General features: G+C 41.6%; 1 protein-coding gene across 1 annotated transcript in view; it reads right to left on the bottom strand.

Annotated features, from left to right (window-relative positions):
• FBN2 (fibrillin 2) overlaps positions 1 to 24507 on the bottom strand; it is a 341314-nt gene that overhangs the window by 242062 nt on the left and 74745 nt on the right. Inside the window, exons 6-7 of the mRNA XM_068246690.1 lie at positions 8938 to 9135; positions 3081 to 3206 (exon numbers count right to left, since the gene is read on the bottom strand). Coding sequence (XP_068102791.1) covers positions 3081 to 3206; positions 8938 to 9135 — 324 coding nt within the window. The remainder of the gene's footprint in view (positions 1 to 3080; positions 3207 to 8937; positions 9136 to 24507) is intronic.

Below are 24507 nucleotides of genomic sequence, written 5' to 3'. Positions count from 1 at the left end.
AAGAGGAACTCCAGTGAAAATAATGTAATAAAAAAAGTGCTTCATTTTTACAATAATTATGTATAAATGATTTAGTCAGTGTTTGCCCATTGTAAAATCTTTTAAATCCTTGATTTACATTCTGACATTTATTACATGGTGACATTTTTACTGTTGGCAGGTGATGTAGCTGCTGCTTGCTGTTTTGGCAGTTGGAAACAGCTATTTCCCACAATGTAGCAAGGTTCACAGACAGAAAACTGCCAAGAGTACGTACTCAGAATTTCTTTATGGGAGGGATTTCACCACAATATCAGCCATACAGCGCCCCTGATGGTCTGTTTGTGAAAAGGAATAGATTTCTCATGTAAAAGGGGGTATCAGCTACTGATTGGGATAAAGTTCAATTCTTGGTCGGAGTTTCTCTTTAACGCGTTTTAACTGAAATATTTTTCACAAGAAAGCTGTTTCCAACTTCCAAAAAAACAAGCAGTGGCTACTTCCAATGACATCAACGGCCAGCAGTAAAAATATCACCATGTCATAAATGTCAGAATGTAAATCAGGGGGAGGAAAGCTTTTACAATGGGCAAACACTGACTAAATCATTTATACATACTTATTGTAAAAATCAAGCACTTTTTGATTACATTATTTTCACTGGAGTTCCTCTTTAAACTTTAAAGGGGGACATTGAACAGAAAATGGGTAAGCTCAGCACTGAGTGCATGGCTTATGACACAGTAAACATCTCATGACCTCAGCATACTTCCATGTTTCCACTCCATTCCGCTGATGAACTCCCACTTTTATTGGGTTTCGGCACAAGTACGGTTTTTCAAATATCATAGTTAACTTCTCAATCCCTTATTTCCTGCTTACCTTAATTGGCCTGTTATTTGTTTCTATTATTACTTTTATTAAATTCAAACAGCTATCATACAAGAAGAAAGGGAAAATTATGAAAGATTTTTTCCCCAGTATACAAGTACCGTATATGAAAAGAGACAAATTTTGAAATAACCCACTAACTACATAAGAAAAATACATGTCATGTCATGTCAGCTGTTGAGATTAGCATTTATACACAACAAAAATCTCAATGCAACTTACATACACACTTAACATGTTTAAGTTATGATATCAATTCTCAAACTTGAGAAATATCAGGCAAGATCTTTCAACTTTCACTCAGTGGCCCAACAGAAGATGCGAGCTACTTATCACCTGGCCATCGCATGAGGATTACTGGCAAATCCTATTGCCAGTTTCCTTCGCGCCATGGCCGATCATTAGGGAGCATTACTCAGGCAAAAGCCTTAGCAATGCTTCCTTTTACTGGGCGATGGTGAGCCTGTGGTGCTGTCCTTCAGCACCACGGTCTCACTCCCTACACATGCGCGCGCACCTGCCGAACATCCACCACCATCTTCCGCTGCTGCATCTGGGGATCTCCTTTAATAAGGAGACCTCCAGAGCTCTCACATTGCCAAAGCCCCCAACGAAGCTGCGCCAGGCACCGCAGGCAATTTACATACTGCCGCTAATCATGCACCGCCTCTCACCGCAATACATTGTAATTACACCGCTGAGTTATTACAATGTATTTGTCACTGTAATTACTGTCTATCGGAGCCCCGGCAAAGAATCTTTGAACCTCCCGGCAGGGCTCCCCATTGGTCTACTGTCTGAGGCAATGAAATGGTCCAGCCAGTGGACCAATGGGGAGCCTTGGCTGAAGTTTTAAACATGCTTTGCCGGGGCTCTGATACACAGTAATTACAGTAAGAGTACACTGTAATTACTCAGTGGCACTTGCGATGAGAGGCGGCGGGTGATTAGCAGCGGTATGTAAATTGCCTGGGGTGCCCAACGCAACTATGTGTAGGGCTTAGGAGATGTGCAACGGCCTGACATGGAGCTCTGGGGATCTCCTTATTAAAGGAGTCCCCCGGATGCAGTGGTGACAATGTGTGTTAGCTGATTTAGACCTGCTCTTTGCAGGTCTAAGCTAACACTCATGTCTGCCGGGAAGCATCGCTACCCGGAGGTATGAAAATAGCAATTGAATAGTGTGTAAAGAACTCGCTGGGCAATTATATCACCCAAGCGAGTTATTTTCTGCCCGAGGGGGTGTTAAATTAAATAGGGTAAGGTGATGGTCCCCTCGCTTAAATTAAGAACTCGCCAGTGCTTAGGGCTGGCAAGTTCAGCAATCGGATTTGGCCCAGAGGGTCAAAAGTAAAAGTAAATCACAAGAAAAGTATGCATGTTTGTCATTAATAAAGGATAGTGTGATACATCAGCCATACATCAGCCATTTTCCATACTCAAATTCCAACCAAAAAATTCAACTAGACTTAATCAACCACTCTGGGCCCCTTTACTGTTTTAAAGTGACACTTACAAAAGGGCATATTACCTTGGTGTTTAACATCATGGCACAAAGAAATAATCCTTCTGATACTTTGTTGCTCCAACTCAGCCCCCTCCTGACATTCCCTTCATAACCCTAACCTGATCTTGACCTTTGCAGAATTTGGTACTCTTGCCCATGACGACCCAGCCTAATCCGTTTCTTTCTGTATACTCTCCATGTACACCTAACTTTAACCTTGTGCCTAAGCTTAACCTTTTCCCTCCCAACTGCCCAATCCTGCCTTTCACCTGAGCCTAAACCTAGCATGCGCCCTTGAAATGAACAGCAGTCTGTCTCCCAGTATGTCATTAAGACTGTCCAAAATCAATAGGTTCCCTTAATAGATAACCACAGTCTAACTCTGACCTGATTGTAGCACAGTTCTAAAGTCTCCAATTTTCCTATCTCTACCCCACCTACAGTAATCTTCCTAATGATCCCACCTATCAGTTCAGAATCCCACTAACTGCATCACTGCATTCTGTGCCTAGACCAGTGATCTGCAAACTTGGCTCTCCAGCTGTTAAGGAACTACAAGTCCCACACTGCATTGCAGGAGTCTGACAGCCACAGTCATGATTCATAAAGGCAAATGTAGTTCATTAAGAGCTGGAGAACCAAGTTTGCAGATCACTGGCCTGGGCTAATACTGGTGCAAATAACTGTTTGTTATGTGACTTACCTTCACATTTCTGACTTGTTTCACTCTGTTTATGACCAGCAGGGCATCTACACTCATAAGATCCATCTGTGTTTAAGCAGGTTCCTCCTTGGCACAGTCCAGGAATTGCTTGGCATTCATCAACATCTGAAATAGAAGATTCACAGAGTAAACAACATGGGAAGAGTGTGATGGAAACAAAGAATACAGCATGTTGAGGAATTTAGCTCGTTTTGGTTTTAAAACTAGTTTATGGCAGAATGTACACATTCTGCCATAAACTAGAGATGGTTTCAAGGGGTCTAACATCTGAGTTTTTGCATGGATGAGTGGGATAGACGTCAAAAGTCCCGTGGAAATATCTGGATTTGACGCAAAGGGCAGAAATCACATTGAATGCTTAATTGGAGGCTTAAAGTGCTTTAAAACATCTTGCATGAGTATACATCAATCAGGGAGTGTAATTAGAGTTCTGTTTCACACTGACACACCAAACTCCCTGTGTAACGCACCACAAACAGCTGTTTAGGTAGTGACGGCCGTGCTGGACTGGTGAACACCATGGCGAGAGTGCAGGCCGTGGCGGTTTTCAAGCCCATATGGTCGTGGGGCTGTGGCAGCTCAATGTTAGAACAACAGTGACTCTCCAGCTGATCAAATTTGGTCTGTCCACAATGAAGCAATGACCTTATTATCCTAAGTGTGCACCCCCCCCAGACACTCATATCGCCGTCGGTCATTGCTTCATTGTGATACGCAAGCCCCTTCACCGCGGCAAGGTAATGATCACGAAGGGGAATTGGCACATGTACATGCCTTTTGTTTTGTTGTTGCAGCTGCAGTGCAGCCAGAAAAATTAGGCAGGCATGTACACACACCAGAAAAATGATTATAGCGGCCGCTACTAGCAGCGGCCTTAAAAATTCATGAATCCGCCTGGAGTCCTGGACCCTGTTGGTGGTGGCGGAGAAGGCAGTCAAGCGCGGCCTGCGGGCAGAGGTGCTGTGTGGGGAGCGACTTGGTCTTGGGGCAGGAAGTCACACGGCATGCAGGCAGAGATGCTGTGAGTGGGGACTGACTTAGTCTTTGGGCGGGCATTAGCACTCTGGGATCCATGCCTCATTCATTTTGATAGAGGTGAGGTACTGAACACTTTTGTGACTTAGGCGACTTCTCTTCTCAGTGATAATGCCTCCAGCTGCACTGAAGGTCCTTTCTGACAGGACGCTTGAGGCAGGGCAAGATAGAAGTTGGATGGCAAATTGGGACAGCTCTGGCCACAGGTCAAGCCTGTGCACCCAGTAGTCCAAGGGTTCATCGCTGCTCACAGTGTCTACATCCACACTTAAGGCCAGGTAGTCGGCTACCTGCCGGTCCAGGCGTTGGTGGAGGGTGGATCCGGAAGGGCTAAGGCGAGGCGTTGGACTAAAGAATGTCCGCATGTCTGACATCACCATGAGATCGCTGGAGCGTCCTGTCCTGGCCTGCGTGGACATGGGAGAAGGATTACTGGCAGTGGCACCAACATACTGTGCAGACACAGACCATACTGAGCCTGCGCAGTATGCTCCTGGTGACATCAGCGGGATTGAGGACATGGCAACGCAGGCGCATTGGTTTTCAGACTTTAAAGTCTGAAATTCCAGAAGTGAACCGGAGGCGGAGCCGGAGCATCGGTGAGTGGCTGCGCAGGCACAGGATGTCTGCGGGGGACCATTAGAAGCCCCGGGTAAGTTCAACTAATTTTCCCCTGACCCCCTTCAGTGTCCCTTTAACAGCAGACAGTATTAAATTATTCCAGTTCAAGTTTGCTGGATCACTTAAAACGATCCTTAAGACAAATTAAAAAAACGACTTTTACTCACCTGGGGCTTCCAATAGCCCCCTGAAGCTGTCCGGTGCCCTCGCCGTGTCCCTCCGATCCTCATGTCCCCACCGGCAGCCACTTTCGGTTTTGCCGTCAGGAGCCGACAGGCTGGGAACGCGAGTGATTCTTCGCATTCCCAGCCACAATTGCGCCCTCTATGCTGCTATATGCTTCATGCTATATGCTATAGCAGCATAGAGGGTGCAATTTTGGCTGGGAACGCAAAGAATCACTCGCGTTCCCAGCCTGTCGGCTCCTGACGGTGAAACCGGAAGTGGCTGCCGGCGGAGACACGAGGATCGGAGGGACACGGCGAGGGCACCGGACAGCTGCAGGGAGCTATTGGAAGCCACAGGTGAGTAAAAGTAATTTTTTTAATTTGACTTAAGAATCACTTTAAAGGACCACTATCACAAAAAATTGCAACATTTAAAATACATGTAAACATACTAATAGGAACTATTTTTCTTCCAACGTAAAATGAGACATAAATTAATTTTCTCCTATGTTGCTGTCACTTACAGTAGGTAGTAGAAATCTGACAGAAGAGACAGGTTTTGGACTAGTCCATCTCTTCAAGGGGGATTCTCAGGGATTCATTTGTTTTCAAAAGCACATAGTGAATGGCAGTTGCTCTGTCCAACTGCCAAAAAACTGTGTAGGGAGCAGGGAAGCTGGCCAGCATCACTGGTTAAATCCTTTTTAGGGAATATCTTTATAAACAATAAAAGCCTTGCTGAGAATCCCCTATGAAGAGATGGGCTAGTCCAAAACCTGTCGCTTCTGTCAGATTTCTACTACCTACCGTAAGTGAAAGCAACATAGGAGAAAAGTAATTTATGGCTGATTTTACTAAAAAAAAAAAAAAATTGTTCTTTTTTGTCTATGTTTGCACATTTTTTAAATTTTTTCGCTGTAGTGCCCCATTAAATAAACTACTGTCTGAATAACAGTAAGAAGGTTCTAATACAAAACTATTAATGGCAGTGGTTGAATTCATGTAGTAAAGTGCAAAATAGTTATTTATGTCCTTAATAGCCTTTGACCAGGTCACCTCCTACTTATTACTGTATCACTTAGTTATGTCTTTGTTCTCTGTTGAAATATCCAGGTCATGTGCAAAGTAAACATACAGAAAGACGACATCTCAGCAGAATACAGCTTCACTAGGCATTAAAATATGTGAGCATTGCTTCATCTGGATTCATGTCAGTATCATACTGTGTAAATATGCACAGTAAAAAATAAATATCAAACTGAGAAAAAAAATCTCACATCGGGAGTAGAAATGGCAAGTCTTGGGAAAACCACAGATGTTAATTGGGCTTACTCAAATATCTCGCTAACACTGACATACACATGTTATTGTGTAGCTTTCCAGGTAGCATATAAATTTTGTGCATCTTGGTTGGTGTAGGAGCTATGCACCACTTCATTGGTGAGTATGAAACTTGCCTGCAGGTACCAGAAAAAAAAAAGTTAAAACGTTAAAAAAGTGGCATAGTGTGCGGGTGAGAATTGAAACACACAAGTGTGAAAAGGGCAATGCTTTTACAACCAGTATGTTAAAGGGAACTCGAGGTGAGAGGGATATGAAGTCTGCCATATTTATTTTCTTTTAATCCATGCCAGTTGCCTGGCAGTCCTGTTGATCTTCAGGCGCACATAGTGTCTGAGTCAAAACCCTGAAACAAGCATATGGCTAATCCAGTAAAGCCAGAGCCAGCTAAATCAGAGTTCCTGATCTGCTGCATGCTTGTTCAGGGTCTATGGCTAAAAGAATTTAAGACATTGAGTCAGCAGGGCAGCCAGGCAACTGGTATTGTTTAAAAGGTAATAAATATGGCAGCCTCCATATCCCTCTCAACACAGATTCCTTTTTATCACAGTGCACTTGTGATCGGCAAAATACATGCAGTTAAAAATTTAAATTTAAGCATGTGCAGTATGAATGGGCCTTTAACAAACCTTGAGGACCAGAAAGAAAGGCCTGGGCAGCATGCAGGCCCTTCTCTATCTTCAAGGGCACCTTGCAGAGTGTAGGAGGCAGAATAAAAACTCCTCCTGAGGAATGAGGTGATCATTCCCCAGTACATATGCTCCAAAAATGTAGGGGAGGTAGGGGGAAGTAAATTAGAGCGAAGCAGGTAATCTCGGTGCCTGGTGCTCAGTGCCAAAGCTGGGCGCCGTCATAGTAGCAATGCTATGATGCTTGCCCTGTGTAAGAGTAATTTGAATTACACCTCTATGAATTACACCTTCTACAACAACTCAGAGGCATATTAGTATTTAACGCCGCTAGGGATTGTAGCGGCAGCAGAGAAAGCCGTCATTTGGCTTTCCCTGCACCCAACACCGTCGGCGAGGGTATACGTACGCAACTACAGGCTTACATGGCTAACCTATTACCTCCACACAGGTGATTAAGTAAAAAAGTTCCTTTTCTGACCCTATACTAAACACCGACCTACACTACTATTGATAAACAAAGCAGGGAAAAAGGCTCACACTGTGTAAGAATATTTGAATGAAATACAACACACATCTCAATGGCTTGTACTTCATATGTATTTTCCATGTGTTTCCTCTGTGTTCCTCTTGCTCTTGTGACCTGATATCTGCATTTGTTGCTTCCCTGTCCCTGAGCCAGAAGATTTGAATTTCCCGCCATGACATTCTTTTGTTCCAGACCAACCGGCATCACATTTTTTTTTATAACACACAGCACATTAGTATGCGTACGCAATATAAATGTGTTCACCAGACATCGGACTGCATGGTAGTAGCATATTTTTTAATAAACAGAGTGAGCGGTCTACCAAAGATGAATAAGTAATTGTGTAAGCATGTGCATTAATTATTATTCATTTCAATTGAACTGATCATAAGTCCTGATATTCAGGGAGCTATTCTTATTGTTAGAATACATTTATATAGCAGTGACATATTTTGTAGTTCTTTCCAGAATCTGTAGTCATGTCACTAACTTACATGATCTTATACTCAAATCTCTACCACGTTTATAGTCTAGTGTCTCTACCATAATGTAAAGTCAGTTTTTGGAGGATCCAATTAAGTTATCTTTATATGTTGGAGTAAGTGTATAATCTGTACATAAGGTATTACCCTCATCAGATCTGATCCAAAGAAGTTGTTTCACGTAGTAAAACGATATCTCAAAAAAAGCAATTTTTTTAGGAATGTTAATTGTTGGTGATCTATGTGTAGTCAGCATAATGTCTTAAGTGTACACGAGGCAATATGGGACATGATGAGGTAAACATTTATGTACAGTACAAAACATATTAATAACCAGGCTGTTTTACTTGCTTAATTTTGCTGCCGAAAATAGTTAATTTCTAGGCATGGAAGTGAAGCTTCTGTCTGGTCGGGAATATAGTAAGCAAATTAGAGCAATAAAAGTTTTCCTGCCAGAACACAACTTCAGAGGGCAGGGATAGATAAAATGTATGAACTATTGACCGTTTTCTAACTCTGGGACATTTAATAGGCTGCCACCGGTTAGAGACAGTACAACATTCAACCTACTTTGTAAATGTTTAAATATAAAATAAAACTACGAGATAGCTAAAAAAAGGTAATTTTTAGGAGTAGGAGGATAAATATAAGTGTTTATCTCATCAGCTTATTTTCACCTCGGGTTCTTTTTAACACCACAGATGTCCAAACACATCCCCAAACACCAAAGCGTCTGTGGAACTTACATACATGTTTGGTGAGTTTCGGGTTCTGCTTTTATCACCTATCAGTTCAGTGTTTCTTTCAGTTTTTATGAAATCAGATGTTGAAAATAATTTTCTGTAGGGTAACAGTTATGAGAAGATGAATACATAAAGGCATATAATGCATCGATATTTCAGGGAGATCATTTCCATGGACTGTAATAAGGCAATGACGGCTGTTGCTCTAACACACAGTCAAACATACTGATTTATGCTATACAGAGGAAATACATTTATTACACATAAACATTAATCTGGAACTATTTACCTTGGCATGCTCCACTGCGTATGTTGGGAATGAAGCCACGGCGGCAGGGTTGCGGTTGAGCGGGGCACATCTCACATGGGTGTCCCCAGGCACGTCCGATGGTTGCACAGCAGAGAGTTTTTGTGCAGACGATACCAGTCACCTGACCCTGACACATCTGATTAGTGACCTGGGTGAAGCAGGGCCCTGTTCTGTAGTCTGAAAACCAAAACAAAGAAAACACTGAAGCTCTATAAGCATCATAGGATGAATAAACCTGAACATCTGCAGAGCTACTAGATAAACAGAAATACCCGCAAAGTAAAATCCTACATGATACCACTGAAAGCTTTAACTTATTTTGGTATAAAAAAGTTCTTCTTCATAGAACTCTACCGCAGGAATATTTAACTATTTCTTCTTTGAAGGAAAAAAATCAGGTTGTGATAAATAAAATATTGGAATACCTTACAAAACATTACAGATAGTGCAGAGAGGGAACTGGGCACATGAATAACCACTTTCTCTGAGATCCAAGTGCAGAGTGTCCACTCTGCATTTGGGTCTCTGAGGAAGAGGTTAATCAGGCTGCAGTGCGTACCTACACCCATTGCTTATCTGTTGTCTGCTATGTGCTTTTAATCAGTGTTGATGAATAATGCTTTGTGCCCAGTTCACTCTCTGCACTGTAAAGACTTTTCCTTCTTTGTAAGCACAAGAACTGCTAATCAAGTTTTGTATGAGCACATTGCCTCCACCTAGTGCCAGCATTGTGTGTCTCCCTGTATAACGGACAGTTACTTATTTTCTGCTAGAGGCTGCCAGTAGAGACATAATCCTCACCAACATGCCACATTTAATAAGGTCCATAAGATGCCGTACAGCTCATCAGCTGCTTCTTGTTAGTATGGAGTGGAAAAATGCAATGTAGCAGAATTACTAGATCCATAAATGCAACATTCGCAGAGTGGGGGCCTACCTCTGGGGGCTTTAGAGCAGACTTTTAATTGTTGGCTGTTATAAACACAAGACTGTAAAATAAAGTTTTCAAAAAGTCTAATTAAAAATCACTTGGAGCACCAGATATGTAACTACTTGTCAATAAAATGCAGACACTCAAAGGATTACTGTAAAAACAGTTGGACTGATGTTTGTGCAAGGCTGTTTAACGCTATGTATAGGGAATAAATTATTACTAAACTATAGCAGATGTTAAAAAAAAAAACAAGTAAAACTTGAAATTAAATATTTCAGTCATTAAGTCTACATATCTACAAATTCAGGCAACTTAGAAACCAATAAAAAATGTAACCATCTTAGAAATGCAAACGGCTTTGGCCCTATCCATAGTTATGCTCATTTGAGCTCGGATATCCGAGATACTCGGATATCCTAGCTCTTTTTTCACTATTCGAGCTCGAACACCGAGCTCGAATAGTATTAGCTATCCGGGCTGTGCTATCCGAGCGCACTCGGATAGCAATCAGCTATCCGGAGATATCCTAGCTATCCAAGCTCGGATAGCTTCATCCGCTCGGATAGCATCATGTCATGTCACTTTGAGTCCTCACAAGTGAATCAGAGGGCTCCCAGCCCTCTGACTGCAGCCAATCACAGAGGGGGAGCCTGGCCAAGCCCCCCTCTATAAATAGCGGGCGCCATGTTGCCATGTTGCCTCACTCCTCCTGCTTGCGACTTATTGACTGACTGTACTGAGAGATTGCGTTTTTACACTCCAACACTTGATATTCACCTGTATTGTTTTGTATTGTAGATAGATTGTATTTTAGGCAGTTTAGTTTGTGTGATTAGGGACTAGGGAGGGAGACTGTCACTGGTGCTGCTGCAGCTGCAGCCAGCAGCTAGGCCCTGTGCCTAGGCAAGGCAGCCTGCCCTGCTCTGTGCTCTAGTCTCTAGTTACCTTACCTGTGCTCTCACTTGTCCTACTCTACTGTACTACTTCTGTGTTAGATTGATTATTGTACTATTTTGTAGTTAGCAGGCCCAGCTTTACTGCTATACCTGTCCTGTATCTGCTCTCTGTAATCTAGTCACACCTGTTCTATTGTTTAGCTAGATTCTTCTATTGTGTAGTTAGTACTGTAGTACTGCAGTCAGTGCTAGTAGTTGTTAGAGTAGTAGTACTACTGTGTTAGCTTTCTACAGAGCTGCTGTGCTGTGAGCAGTGCCAGTGTGACAGTTAGTGTGCACTAGTGTCTTCTGCTGTCTGACTGGCACTTGGCACGTGCCACATCCGGCATGCTCCTGGCACATGTTACACCTGCTGCTGCTGCATTGCCCTGCTCCTGCTGCCTGTGCAGCTCCCACCGCCAGGGTGCCACAGGCCACTGATACCACCTATATTTAACCCAAAACACAATTGCTGCGTAATTTTTTGAAGGTGTCTGGGGTGAAAACTGTCATGTCCCAGTTGTGCGGTTGGACTTTGGTCACAATGTGGGCTGCACGACTGCTGTCTGGACTGGAACCTAGGCCTGTTAATTTACAGCTATTTCTTTTTTTTGGGGGGGGGGGGGATTTTAAGTCCCCACATCATCAATTAGTGTTCCCCTTTACAAAATAATGATGCTACATGCCTCATATACCCTAAAAACGTTTTTAAAGCAATTTAAAGGCCACTTCCGGTTTTTCTATCCGGATATCCGAATTTGCCCGGATAGCCCGGATACTGTGGTCGGATATCCGATTTGCATTCGGATCGGAAAATTTTGAACTTGGATATCCGACCCGGATCGGATATCGGGGTATCCGGATCCGAATCGGATCCGGCTTTTGATAAGGGGTATCCGAGTATCACTGCCTATCCATGCACCATTGTCCTTATCCATACACCATCCTTTAATTAACTCAATTATTCCCATTACACACTGAGCACTTATCCTATCTATCAACACACTGAAAACAAATACCACTGACATTTCTGTGTAAAAGCGGACCTGAACTCAGGACTTCCACTTTGCTCTAAAAGATAAGCCTTTGGGTGGTTTAGGGTCCATCGGTACACACGCTAGATTCTTTGGTAAAGATAACCTCAACCAGGTATAGTTTAAAGAGGAACTTCAGCCTAAACAAACATACTGCCATTAAGTTACATTAGTTATGGTAATTTAAATAGATAGGTAATATAATCTCTTACCCACCCTGTTTTATAAGAACAGACAAATGTTTGTGATTTCACGGGGGCAGCCATCTTTTTGGTTTAAAGGAGGTGACAGGGAGCATGAGACACAGTTCCAACTGTCCTGTGTCCTGATAACCCTTCCCAGATGCATGCGCTAGACTTCAAAATTTAAAAACACAAATTTGCACCAAAACAGCAGAATGACAACAACAACATCAGAAATCCCATCATGCTTTGCACAGCATCAGGGGAAAAATGCCCGGGCAGTTTTCTTCTGTGCAGCTAAAAGTGAGGCATGGGTAAGAAAAACAAAGTTATGAAACTGATAAAGAAACATCAAGCTTTTTCAGTGCTGCTGTACAACTGTCTTCAGCTACAGTTTTTAAGATTAAATGAGAACCTCTGTTACACTTATTTGTAAAGGAAATTACCTATATTATGTTCTTTGCCCATTATTAAGTCTCCACTTAAACCAAAATATATGTAATCTGATAAATTGCACTGATGCTGCCTTGTTATTCTTGTAAGTTGCTATTACTATACATAGTAGACAAACAAGCTCTGCGAGTTTGGATGATCCCACTCATGATACTGCAGAAAGTTTAGCATCAGAAATTCTTGCAGCTGCTCAGACATGTTGTTAATACATGGGGGTCCATGAGAAGGCTCCCGAGTCCTGAACTTACTGCTCTAACTACTAATGATTATGTTGATCCAGATGTAAGCAAACAAAAAGACCAGAGCAGATGCCAACAAATACAAAACAATCTCTAACCTAGGCATGATCATTTCACGGAACAAAGTATCGTTTATATGCAATTTATGAATAAACCAAGAATGTTACTGCTGGGTAATTAATAAAAACAAAATAGCTCATTAGAAGCATTCCATTGCTTAACTGTATTTCATTATTATATATTAATTTTGTCTGCGTTCCATTGCTCCCTAATGTAGCTTGGTACCTTGTAGTATGAAAATATTTTGTAATTATTGCAACTGCATAACTCTCAGGACTGACCCCTTTTCTTTTGTCTTGCTGGGTTTAAACTCAGATACATTTTATTCACACCAAAACTTGCATAATTAACCAGAAAAAGGAGGCCTAAGAACAGGAAATATTTTGAAGCAAGAATCAGAAGTAAGATGTACTGGAACATGAACTGCTGATGGTCAAAGTGATGGTTAAGCCCAGGGGACCAGTTCAGGGACAAAATAAATAAATCTATACATATGCAGATTTTCTATTGAAAAGCAGTGGCGTAGCAATATGGGGTACATAGGTTGCGAACGTAGCGGGGGCCCTAAACCAGAGGGGACCACTAGGGGCCCTCCTTCATTTGTCCTCTTATCTTTTCATTTGTGCTTTGCTGTTAATAATCACATCTATATATGCTTTGAATAGTGGTATCATTAACAAATTATTTCCCTCCTCTGATTGCACCTTTTAAATTGAAAACGTCCTTGGAGAGTTTTGAGGCTTCATACCAAAAAAGTGCTTAGGGGACCAATCTAAAACTTTCACTGGGGCCCCTGGATCCTTAGCTATGCCACTGTTGCAAAGGTAATTCTCTTGGAGTATCTCAAAGATGGAAAAAAAAAAAAAACATCAAATGGTGTAGTAACCAGACCACCAAAGACTATTGATTAAATGAAGTACTTACAGATGAATGTCATATGAGGTCACCAAGCACAATGCTGCCTGACAATGCAATGAGCCTGATCCCAATGGGTCTGCAGTACTTTCAAGACTCACAATCAACATAAGTATAAGTTAAAAACCCAACCACACCACCATAATGGAAATGTGTGTCTAGGAGACACCAAACATAAACTACTAAAAATCATTTGAATGGGTGGAAAGTGATCTACTCATTGCTCTAACAACACTTGGACTATATAGGTAACGTGAGTTACGTTAATTGTCCTTGTCAATACATTGTCAAGTATTTGGCAAAGAAAGCACAACAACTTCATAGTTGTTTTTCTGAAAAATGCCCTATGTTACTAATGAAATATTTACTGCTAGAACACATATGATTAATGTTCTCATGCGTTTATTTTGGTTCAGGTTTGCTTTAACACCGGCATTCCCCTTTACACCGGCAACCACTTTACAGCATAGATTAAAGTATATTGAAAAAATGTAGTCTGAACAGACTTTCTGAAAAGCATCTATTATGATCACTATAAAACACATTCAAGAAGATTAATGAAAGCACTTTCAACATTACACTAAAATAGTATTTTAATTGTCAGTGACGTCAATGGGCATTACGATGCATAATCTAGCCAATGATTGCGCTCTTCTATGGAAATTACATGCTTGTAACTAATAGTTCTTTTTCAGAATCTCCACTTTTCAACAATTTCCGTAGTTGTTACTAGTCTAAATATGCTTTATTTGCTTTTCAAGTATAATACCATCTAAGGGCAAGAGAAAAGTGGAAATAGTGAAATAATACAAGGCTTCACACAAAGCTCCTTCTGTTCAGTAGACTTCAGCTTTCTGAGGAAATTGTATAGACTCATGTTAATTGCCGCTAGCTAATGTCTGTTAGGCCCTTGTGCATACGCAGAGTAATGCATGTTTATGGTAGTTAGGGGTGTGGATGAAAATGGATTTTGTGTGGTGAAAACAGCAAATTGATTTTGCACTTCATTGTCATTAAGTAGTATCCCTAAGAGAATGTGAAATTGCACTATTTTATATAGAAAAAAAAAACACCTCCTTCCTGTTAATTCCAGCCAACTGAGCCCTCCCAGGTGGCTTTGCAAGTCGTGGTTCCACCCAGCATTAGCCTCAGCTCTAACAACAAACCAGTATTTTTCAGGCATTCTTCATTTTAGACAGTGTGATTTAAGCATTGCAAGGATTCTTGTCCCTTTGTTTGTGCAGTACTTGGAGAAGTCTGAGCAATTTGTGCGAAGTATAAAATAGTCTGGACTTTTTCTTCCATGATGGGACATCACAGCTGGCCATTTAGGAAGTGCACCACAGGTAGCCATTTATAAAACTCACCACAGTATCTACAACCAGGTTTTGAAGTAAAAGGGACCTAGCATAAGCATGGCTTGATGCTTTGAACTCTTCAGTTTAAAGGGTGCTATAAAAGGTAGTAAATAGTGATCTCTAGGAAGCAATGTGAACAAACACAATGCAAACGTTGTAACCAACCAAGTAATCTAATAATTGAAGCAATAAGTCCCTAGTAACTTGGCAAGATCCCGCTATATACAGTAACAGTACCTGACTCTATTGCCCAACGGAAGACAACAGCTATAGTGGTGAAGTGGACAAATAGCAAAAGACACACTTTGAGAGATGCAGCCAAATACATCCTCACAAGTAGGGGCAGGAAAGACCAGCAACATTAAAGGCTGACTGAAGGCAGAAACAAGCTGTCAACAGCTCTCGTGAGCATGAGTTCAGAGTCTCTCAAATGTTCTAACTAAGAAAAGGTCATCTAAATACAGCAGCATTCTTTTATTTTTTTGTGGATAGAGGAAAAATAAGCTTTGCATAACAGAAATGCATAGTAAAATCATGTTATTCACTGAGACAAGCATAGCAGCAACCTACTTTTCAGTGTTAAAGACTAGGTAGTCAGTGGTCCATAGTAGGGATGAATGCGTGAGAATTATACATTTGATCTCTCAGTAAATTGGGGCTTCCTTGATTACCAACATTTTCTGTGAGAAAGGCCCAGTGATTTGTCATGTGGTCAATTTCTTACTGAACGATCGTGAGAAAAACATAAGGGGAGGTATGGCACCAACATTTCTTCAGGAAGCATTGAATGTGTGTCTGTTGAAGTAATTATTTGCTTCCATGCAGCACAGCGAACCCTAGCAGCCACTGAGAAAAGATCCCACTACAGGCAGACATAAAGGGGGAGGGGGGTTGAGGGAAGGCTTTTCATCCAGTCTTCGGTTGTCTTTTTGGTAGTAGTTACAAAGACAGAGACAAGGGGCTCGATTCACAAAGCGGTGATAACCCAGTTATCACGCCTAAAAGACTTTAGGCGTGATAACCATTGCACCACGCTGGTGAAAAGCCCCTTATCATGCCTAAACTGAATTTAGGCATGATAAGTTTATGCGTGATAAGTTTAGGCGTGATAAGTTTAGATCGCAAAGTCCCATGCGCAAAGCAGCGCCATTAAACTCTATGAGACATTTCGCGCGCACCAGACTTTGCTATCACAAAACTTTTGATCAGCTGTGCACTGCGGTGCTAACCCAGTTGGGGCTATAGTTATCACGCCTAAACCTATGGGGCCTGATTCACAAAGCGGTGCTAACAGTTAGCACGCTGGTGAAAAGCCCTTTATCACGCCTAAACTCAGTTTAGGCATGATAAGTTTAGGTGTGATAAGTTTAGGTGTGATAAGTTTAGGTGTGATAAGTTTAGGCATGATAAGTTTAAAGAAAACCTGAACTGAAAATTAAAAGTCAAAATAAGCATACACAAGTCATACTTACCTTCCATGTAGTCTACTCCTCAGTGTCTTTCTCCTGTCCCGCGGTCCTGTTTGTTCACTGTGATCAAGGGAATTTTCCGTCCTCCATTTTGAAAATGGCCACTACCCCATAACAGCTTTCTGGTCAGCACACTGTTAAACTGTAACATCGTCCACTTGAGCCATAGGGAAACATGGACATTACCTGGTACATCAGTTTTCCTCTCAGCTATAACTGACAGCAACTGATATTTTACTGACAGCAACTGATATATTTCAGATCTGACAAAATATTGTCAGAACTGGAAGGGATTATTGTCAGAAGAAAATGGTAAGCTTCTGAGAGGAACTGATGGCAAGGTAACTATGTAATGTTCATTTGAAGCTACCTCATGTGTTTATTTTAAATATTTTACTCAGTACAGGTTCTCTTTAAGCACCAACTGCGTTAGCACCGCAGTGCACAGCTGATCAAAAGTTTTGCGCTAGCAAAGTCTGGTGCACTTCGCATAGAGTTTAACCACTCTACCCCCGCCCGTACGAATTTCTCCGTCCCTTTTTCCATCCTTTAACCCCCAGGGACGGAGAAATCCGTACTTTCCGCGTTCCCGACGCTGTCCGTGCTCCCGCTCGTAAACACGCCGCCTGCCACTAGTAAACACGCCGCCACCCGCTCGCTCGGAGATCAATGAATGGGAAAATCCATTCCCGTTCGTTGATCTAAGCCCCGCAATGATCCGCTGCTCTCCGATGGGCAGCGAGATCATTGTGAAAAAAAGCTCACGTGTCCAGCCTCCTTATACTTCCTCCAAGCGTCCGGAAGGACGCTTGGAGGTCGCATTAGACAAAAAGTTACTGTTGCCATCTTGTGGCCAAATAGTAAAACTACCTCCTAAACATTTTTCAAACACAAATGAATTAGGTACACACAAAAAATTAACTCATTACCTCCCACACTCCCCATTTTTTCTTTTTTTTTGTAATGAAAATTTTTTTTAAAAAATTTTCAATTAAAAAAAATACATAAATAGTTACCTTAGGGACTGAACTTTTTAAATATTTATGTCAGGAGGGTACAACACTGTTACTTTATAAACTATGGGCTTGTAATAAGGGATGGACGCAAAACTGAAAAAAATGCACCTTTATTTCCAAATAAAATATTGGCGCCAAACATTGTGATAGGGACATAATTTAAATGGTTTTATAACCGGGACAAAAGGGCAAATCAATTTCATGGGTTTTAATTACAGTAGCATGCATTATTTAAAAACTATAATGGCCGAAAACTGAAAAATAATTAATTTTTTCCCACATTTTTCCTATTTTCCCATTAAAACACATTTAGAATAAAATAATTTTTGGCATAATGTCCCACCTAAAGAAAGCCTAATTGGTGGCGGAAAAAACAAAATATAGTTCATTTCATTGTGATAAGTAATGATAAAGTTATAGACGAATGAATGGAAGGAGCGCTGAAAGGTGAAAATTGCTCTGGTGCTCAGGGGGTAAAACCCCTCAGTGGTGAAGTGGTTAATGGCGCTGCTTTGCGTACGGGACTTTGCGTGCAATCTAAACTTATCTAAACTTATCATGCCTAAACTTATCACGCCTAAACTTATCACACCTAAACTTATCACACCTAAACTGGCTTTTCACCAGCGTGGTGCAATGGTTATCACACCTGGGGCCTGATTCACAAAGCGGTGCTAACAGTTAGCACACTAGTGAAAAGCCCTTCATCACACCTAAACTCTGTTAAGGCATGATAAGTTTAGGTGTGATAAGTTTAGGTGTGATACAATTTTAGGCATGATAAGTTTAAGCACCAACTGCGTTAGCACCGCAGTGCACAGCTGATCAAAAGTTTTGCGCTAGCAAAGTCGGGTGCACTTTGCATAGAGTTTAATGGCGCTGCTTTGCGTGCGGGAATTTGCGTGCGATCTAAACTTATGTAAACTTATCATGCCTAAACTTATCATGCATAAACTTATCATGCTTAAACTGAGTTTAGGCATGATAAAAATGGTTATCACTCCTAAAGTCTTTAACTGGGTTATCACCGCTTTGTGAATCGAGCCCCTAAAGTCTCTAACTGGGTTAGCACCGCTTTGTGAATCGAGCCCATCATGTCTAAAATGATCACGCCTAAACGTATCAAGACTAAACTTATCACGCCTAAACTTATCATGCCTAAACTTATCATGCCTAAACTGAGTTTAGGCATGATAAGGGGCATTTCACCAGCGTGCTAACAGTTTGCACCGCTTTGTGAATCAAGCCCATGGAAAGAAGTACTGTATATGCTTCAGGGAGAGATAGTTGGAAGTTAGGTCTATTGTACCAACTTAGAACTGTGATTGATATGGTGTATTGCATGCTGTGTAGAACTGTTAGAATAAATGTACATAGGTTAGAACTGTGTGTGCTTAGTTTAATGTTATAGCAAGGTACTTGTAGTCTTCTAGCTTGTTTGCTAGTTGTACATTGTACATAGTACTGTGAGAAGAACTGTCAGCTATATTTATTACTATATTTATTTTCCTTGAGGGCTGAGTAAAGACAGCCATACACTATACTACTGTGTTTCTGATCCGCAACGTGATCAACGTTTCGATAAACATCACCTAAAACCAACATTAGTACATTCCGTGCACAAATTGGTTGGGCACTGTACTATTGCTAGGTTACATTGTTCCTTAACTAGCTGTATTGTACTACGAACATAGAGAACTGTCATTCTTAGCAGTTATGGTATGCTGCTTTAGTACTTACAGTGGAGGAAATAATTATTTGACCCCTCACTGATTTTGTAAGTTTGTCCAATGACTAAGAAATGAAAAGTCTCAGAACAGTATCATTTCAATGGTAGGTTTATTTTAACAGTGGCAGATAGCACATCAAAAGGAAAATCGAAAAAATAACCTTAAATAAAAGATAGCAACTGATTTGCATTTCATTGAGTGAAATAAGTTTTTGAACCCTCTAACAATAAAAGACTTGATACTTAGTGGAAAACCCTTGTTTGCAAGCACAGAGGTCAAACGTTTCTTGTAATTGATGACCAAGTTTGCACACATTTTAGGAGGAATGTTGGTCCACTCCTCTTTGCAGATCATCTCTAAATCCCTAAGGTTTCGAGGCTGTCTCTGTGCAACTCTGAGCTTGAGCTCCCTCCATAGGTTTTCTATTGGATTAAGGTCTGGAGACTGACTAGGCCACTCCATGACCTTAATGTGCTTCTTCTTGAGTCACTCCTTTGTTGCCTTTGCTGTATGTTTTAAGTCATTGTCGTGCTGGAACACCCATCCACGACCCACTTTCAGTTTCCTGGCAGAGGGAAGGAGGTTGTCGTTCAGGATTTCACGATACATGGCTCCGTCCATTTTCCCGTTAATGCGATTAAGTTGTCCTGTGCCCTTAGCAGAAAAACACCCCCAAAGCAAAATGTTTCCACCCCCATGCTTGACGGTGGGGATGGTGTTTTGGGGGTCATAGGCAGCATTTTTCTTCCTCCAAACACAGCGAGTTGAGTTAATGCCAAAGGGCCTGCACATGTGCCTTCTTGAGCAGGGGGACCTTGCGAGCCCTGCAGGATTTTAATCCATTGCGGTGTAATGTGTTTCCAATGGTTTTCTTGGTGACTGTGGTCCCTGCTAATTTGAGGTCATTCACTAACCCCTCCCGTGTAGTTCTAGGATGCTTTTTCACCTTTCTCAGAACCATTGACACCCCACGAGGTGAGATCTTGCATGGAGCCCCAGAGCGAGGTCGATTGATGGTCATTTTGTGCTCCTTCCATTTTCGAACAATCGCACCAACAGTTGTCACCTTCTCTCCCAGCTTCTTGCTAATAGTTTTGTAGCCCATTCCAGCCTTGTGCAGGTCTACAATTTTGTCTCTGACATCCTTGGACAGCTCTTTGGTCTTTCCCATGTTGGAGAGTTTGGAGTCTGCTTAATTGATTGATTCTGTGGACAGGTGTCTTTTATACAGGTGACTAGTTAAGACAGGTGTCCTTAATGAGGGTGACTAATTGAGTAGAAGTGTCTAACCACTCTGTGGGAGCCAGAACTCTTAATGGTTGGTAGGGGTTCAAAAATGTATTTCACTCAATGAAATGCAAATCAGTTACTATCTTTTATTTAAGGTTATTTTTTCGATTTTCCTTTTGATGTGCTATCTGCCACTGTTAAAATAAACCTACCATTGAAATGATACTGTTCTGAGACTTTTCATTTCTTTGTCATTGGACAAACTTACAAAATCAGTGAGGGGTCAAATAATTATTTCCTCCACTGTATTTACTTAAAGAGGAACTCCAGTGAAAATAATGTAATAAAAAAGTGCTGCATTTTTACAATAATTATGTATAAATGATTTGGTCAGTGTTTGCCCACTGTAAAATCTTTTAAATCCCTAATTTACATTCTGACATTTATTACATGGTGACATTTTTCTGTTGGCAGGTGATGCAGCTGCTGCATGCTTTTTCGGCAGTTGGAAACAGCTGGAAACAGCTATTTCCCACAATACAACAAGATTCACAGACAGGAAACTGCCAAGAGGACATACTCAAGAGTTTCTTGTGGGAGGGGTTTCACCACAATATCAGTCATACAGCGCCCCCTGATGGTCTGTTTGTGAAAAAGAATAGACTTCTCATGCAAAAGGGGGTATCAGCTACTGATTGGGATAAAGTTCAATTCTTGGTTGGAGTTTCTCTTTAACCTCCTTGGCGGTAACCCCGAACGTAGTTCAGGGTAAGTCGCGCAGGAGGTTCTCTCCGGCCCTGCTGGGCCGATATGTTTAATTTTTTTTTGCTGCGCGCAGATAGCACTTTGCTAGCTGCATCAGCACACCGATCGCCGCCGCCCCGCGCTCGATCGCCGCTATCCGTCGCGCCGCGGGCCCCCCCCAGACCCCGTGCGCTGCCTGGCCAATCAGTGCCAGGCAGCGCTGAGGGGTGGTTCGGGACTCCCAATGACGTCCCGACGTCAGTGGCGTCGGTGACGTCATCCCGCCCCGTCGCCATGGCGATGGGGGAAGCCCTCCAGGAAATCCCGTTCTTTGAACGGGATTTCCTGATCGGAGATCGCCGAAGGCTCGCTACATGATATAAGAAAAAAAAAAACAAAGAAAAAAATGCTGCGCTGCCTCCTAGCGGAATTTTTTATATCGCCAGTGGGGTTAAGGTGTCCATTAACTATGCAATTGTAGTGAACGATCAACCTTCCAATCCGATAATTGCGATTGGAAGGAATCAGTCAAAAGAAATTGATAAAGTCTATAAATGGGATATAAATTATAACTGTTCTGGTTATTTCCATTAGAACCAATCTGCAAAATGGATTAGTGAAACAATCAATAAATCAATCATTTTGTTATCAAAGGGCACTCGTCACTTTAACTGTTATTTTCTGAAAAAAAAATAGATAAGTGCTTTGGTAGTTTTCCCCCCTTGTTGTCACTGGTCTCTTACACATACCTAGCAAATTTGGTGGTTTTTACATGTATATGAGCTTTGCAGTGAACTTTAGAGTTGACCATTGACATTGGTTGACCATTGACATTAATTGAATTCACAAAATAGTTTCGGCAAAATTTGTAGAACAATTGGAAGTTTGAGGAAATATTCTCAGGACTGCCAGAGGCTTTCTCTCACATCTCCTTTTACTCTAGAAAATTTAGGAATGCCATTTATATACTGACTCATAGTGATGGAAACATTTTTTTAAGCTTTATAAAATAGTATTCTAACTACCTGTTTTTTATTAGTGTTAATTGGCCACATGTCAATCAGTCCCAACAGGCGTGCCTTGTACGTACGTAGAAGTTACGGGTAACTTTAAGCTTACCTGCATAAAAAGTAGAACTTTATTTTAAAAGGCCTGAATATTCGGGCAATCCCAGCTCATATGTCTCAAGGTGCCTGGGCAGGAACAGACAGGCCTGATGATTATTTGGACATTTTTAGGGGTGTATATCAAATTTGAGGGAACCATCTCATCTGTGAACATAGCACCGCTTACATATAACTTTTTTCATATACTAGCCATTTATTCAGATGTAATTTTTCCCCCAAGCCTGCCAGAGAAAGTGGGACCTAATATCTTTCTTACTATAGTCATAGTCAAGTAAATTCCAGCACCAAAGAAACCACCTGACCTCAAAGCTGAGTAGAAGCTGCATATGGCAACTGAAAATAACTAAAACGCTAGCATGCAAGCAACTTAAACGTAGCCATGTTTTGAAGTGAATCTGAAGCCTATATTAAAATAAAAAAACAGATACTTACCTAAGGAGAGGGAAGGCTCTGGGTCCCCTAATGAGCCTTCGCGTCCTCCTGCAGGTCTCCGCGGGAGACTTCGGCAGTCTTCAGAAGCGCTTGGGGCTTCCGAAGACCGGTGGCTCTATACTGCACACGCGCTAGTGCACCAGAGAGGACGCTAGTGCGTGCGCAGTACGGAGGCTGCCAAAGTCTCCCCAACCCGGAAGAGAGCAGCCCACGACCAAATTGGTCATGGACTGCTAACTGAGGAGCCTACGGGGGAACACAGCCACCGGGAGGAGAACAGGAAGGTTCATTAGGGGGCCCCAGAGCCTTCCCTCACCTTAGGTAAGTATCTGTTTTTTACTTTAATATAGGCTATAGACTTCCTCAAATTTGGGTTGCACCAGAGGGGAGACCTTGGAGAGCAATTAGTACCGGCCTCCTTTGGGACTATGCTGAACTCACTACAGATTTTCTTCTTCTTTTACAAAATACTAAATAAAGTGAGCACAGACTGCAGAATACAAATGATTTCCACTGCGCTGCATTCTGTTCCAAACCTAAATATAATATTCTTTGCAGATGGCTTAATGGAGAAATTTCCAACCATAAATATTCTAAAAAGTTCTTATATGTGTTTTTGCCAGTTCTGAGCAGACAGACTATATTAAAACAACTCTGTGATGTCTCAAACTCAATTAATATTGGAACCAAAATAAGCAACAGATTAGGGTTACATTTAACAGAAAAAGAAAGTAAAAACTGTAAATCAGAAAAATACATTCGCCATATATTAATCTGCAGTGGTGAACACAGACTTTAAGTAGGCCATACCAATCAATGGTCAACTAATGTAGATTTAATAGAATTACATTTTTATCAGGAGACTACAACTGAGCGTTGCATTCTGGTGCTATAAAAGGCAGAGGTGGGGCAACAAAGCGACACACTGCCAAGTGGCTTCTGGCAGATGGGGTAAAGAGAGGAACAATGCACTCACCTGAGATGATACATTACCACAGATATTTCCGCAATGCACCGGGGTGGTTATATGGCTACTTGCCATCTCTAACGAGTTTAGTCTAGCAGGTGTATGAAACTCTAGTCTGAGTATCCTAGGCTCTTATTCTGTTAACGTTTCTCTGGAGTTCTTTCTCTTAGGATATTTTTTTTTTCATCTTATCTACAAAAAACTTTTTCAGCACCTAGCAAATGAAAAAGTACTAAAAAGCAGAAAACAGAAGTAATATGAAATATAACTTAATCTAAGACAACTTATTTTAAAGTGAACCCAAGGTGAGAGTGATATGGAGGCTGCCATATTTGTTCCCTTTTACACAATACTAGTGCCTGGCAGCCCTGTTGATCTACGTTGCTGCAGTTTTGGCTGAAGAGCACCAGAAACAAGCATGCAGCTAATATTCTCAGTTCTGACAATATTTTCAGAAACATCTGATCTGCTGCATGCTTGTTCAGGGTCTATAGCCGAAAGTATCAGGGGCAGAGGATCAGCAGGCCAGTCAGGCAACTGGTTTTGTTTAAAGGAAATAATTATGGCAGCCTTCATATAACACTTACCTCGGGTTCACTTTAAGTACTTTTTTGCTTGCATGGGGAGTGGAAACACTGGAGGCAGGTAAGTTGAATCAGGGCCCCTGAATTAAATACCCTATTTGGAAAAACCTTATATCAGAGATGTCAAACTCCAGTTCTTG

Source organism: Hyperolius riggenbachi, chromosome 1 (assembly GCF_040937935.1).
Source record: "Hyperolius riggenbachi isolate aHypRig1 chromosome 1, aHypRig1.pri, whole genome shotgun sequence".
Lineage (NCBI taxonomy): Eukaryota > Metazoa > Chordata > Amphibia > Anura > Hyperoliidae > Hyperolius > Hyperolius riggenbachi.
This window is presented reverse-complemented; position numbering and strand designations above follow the sequence as displayed.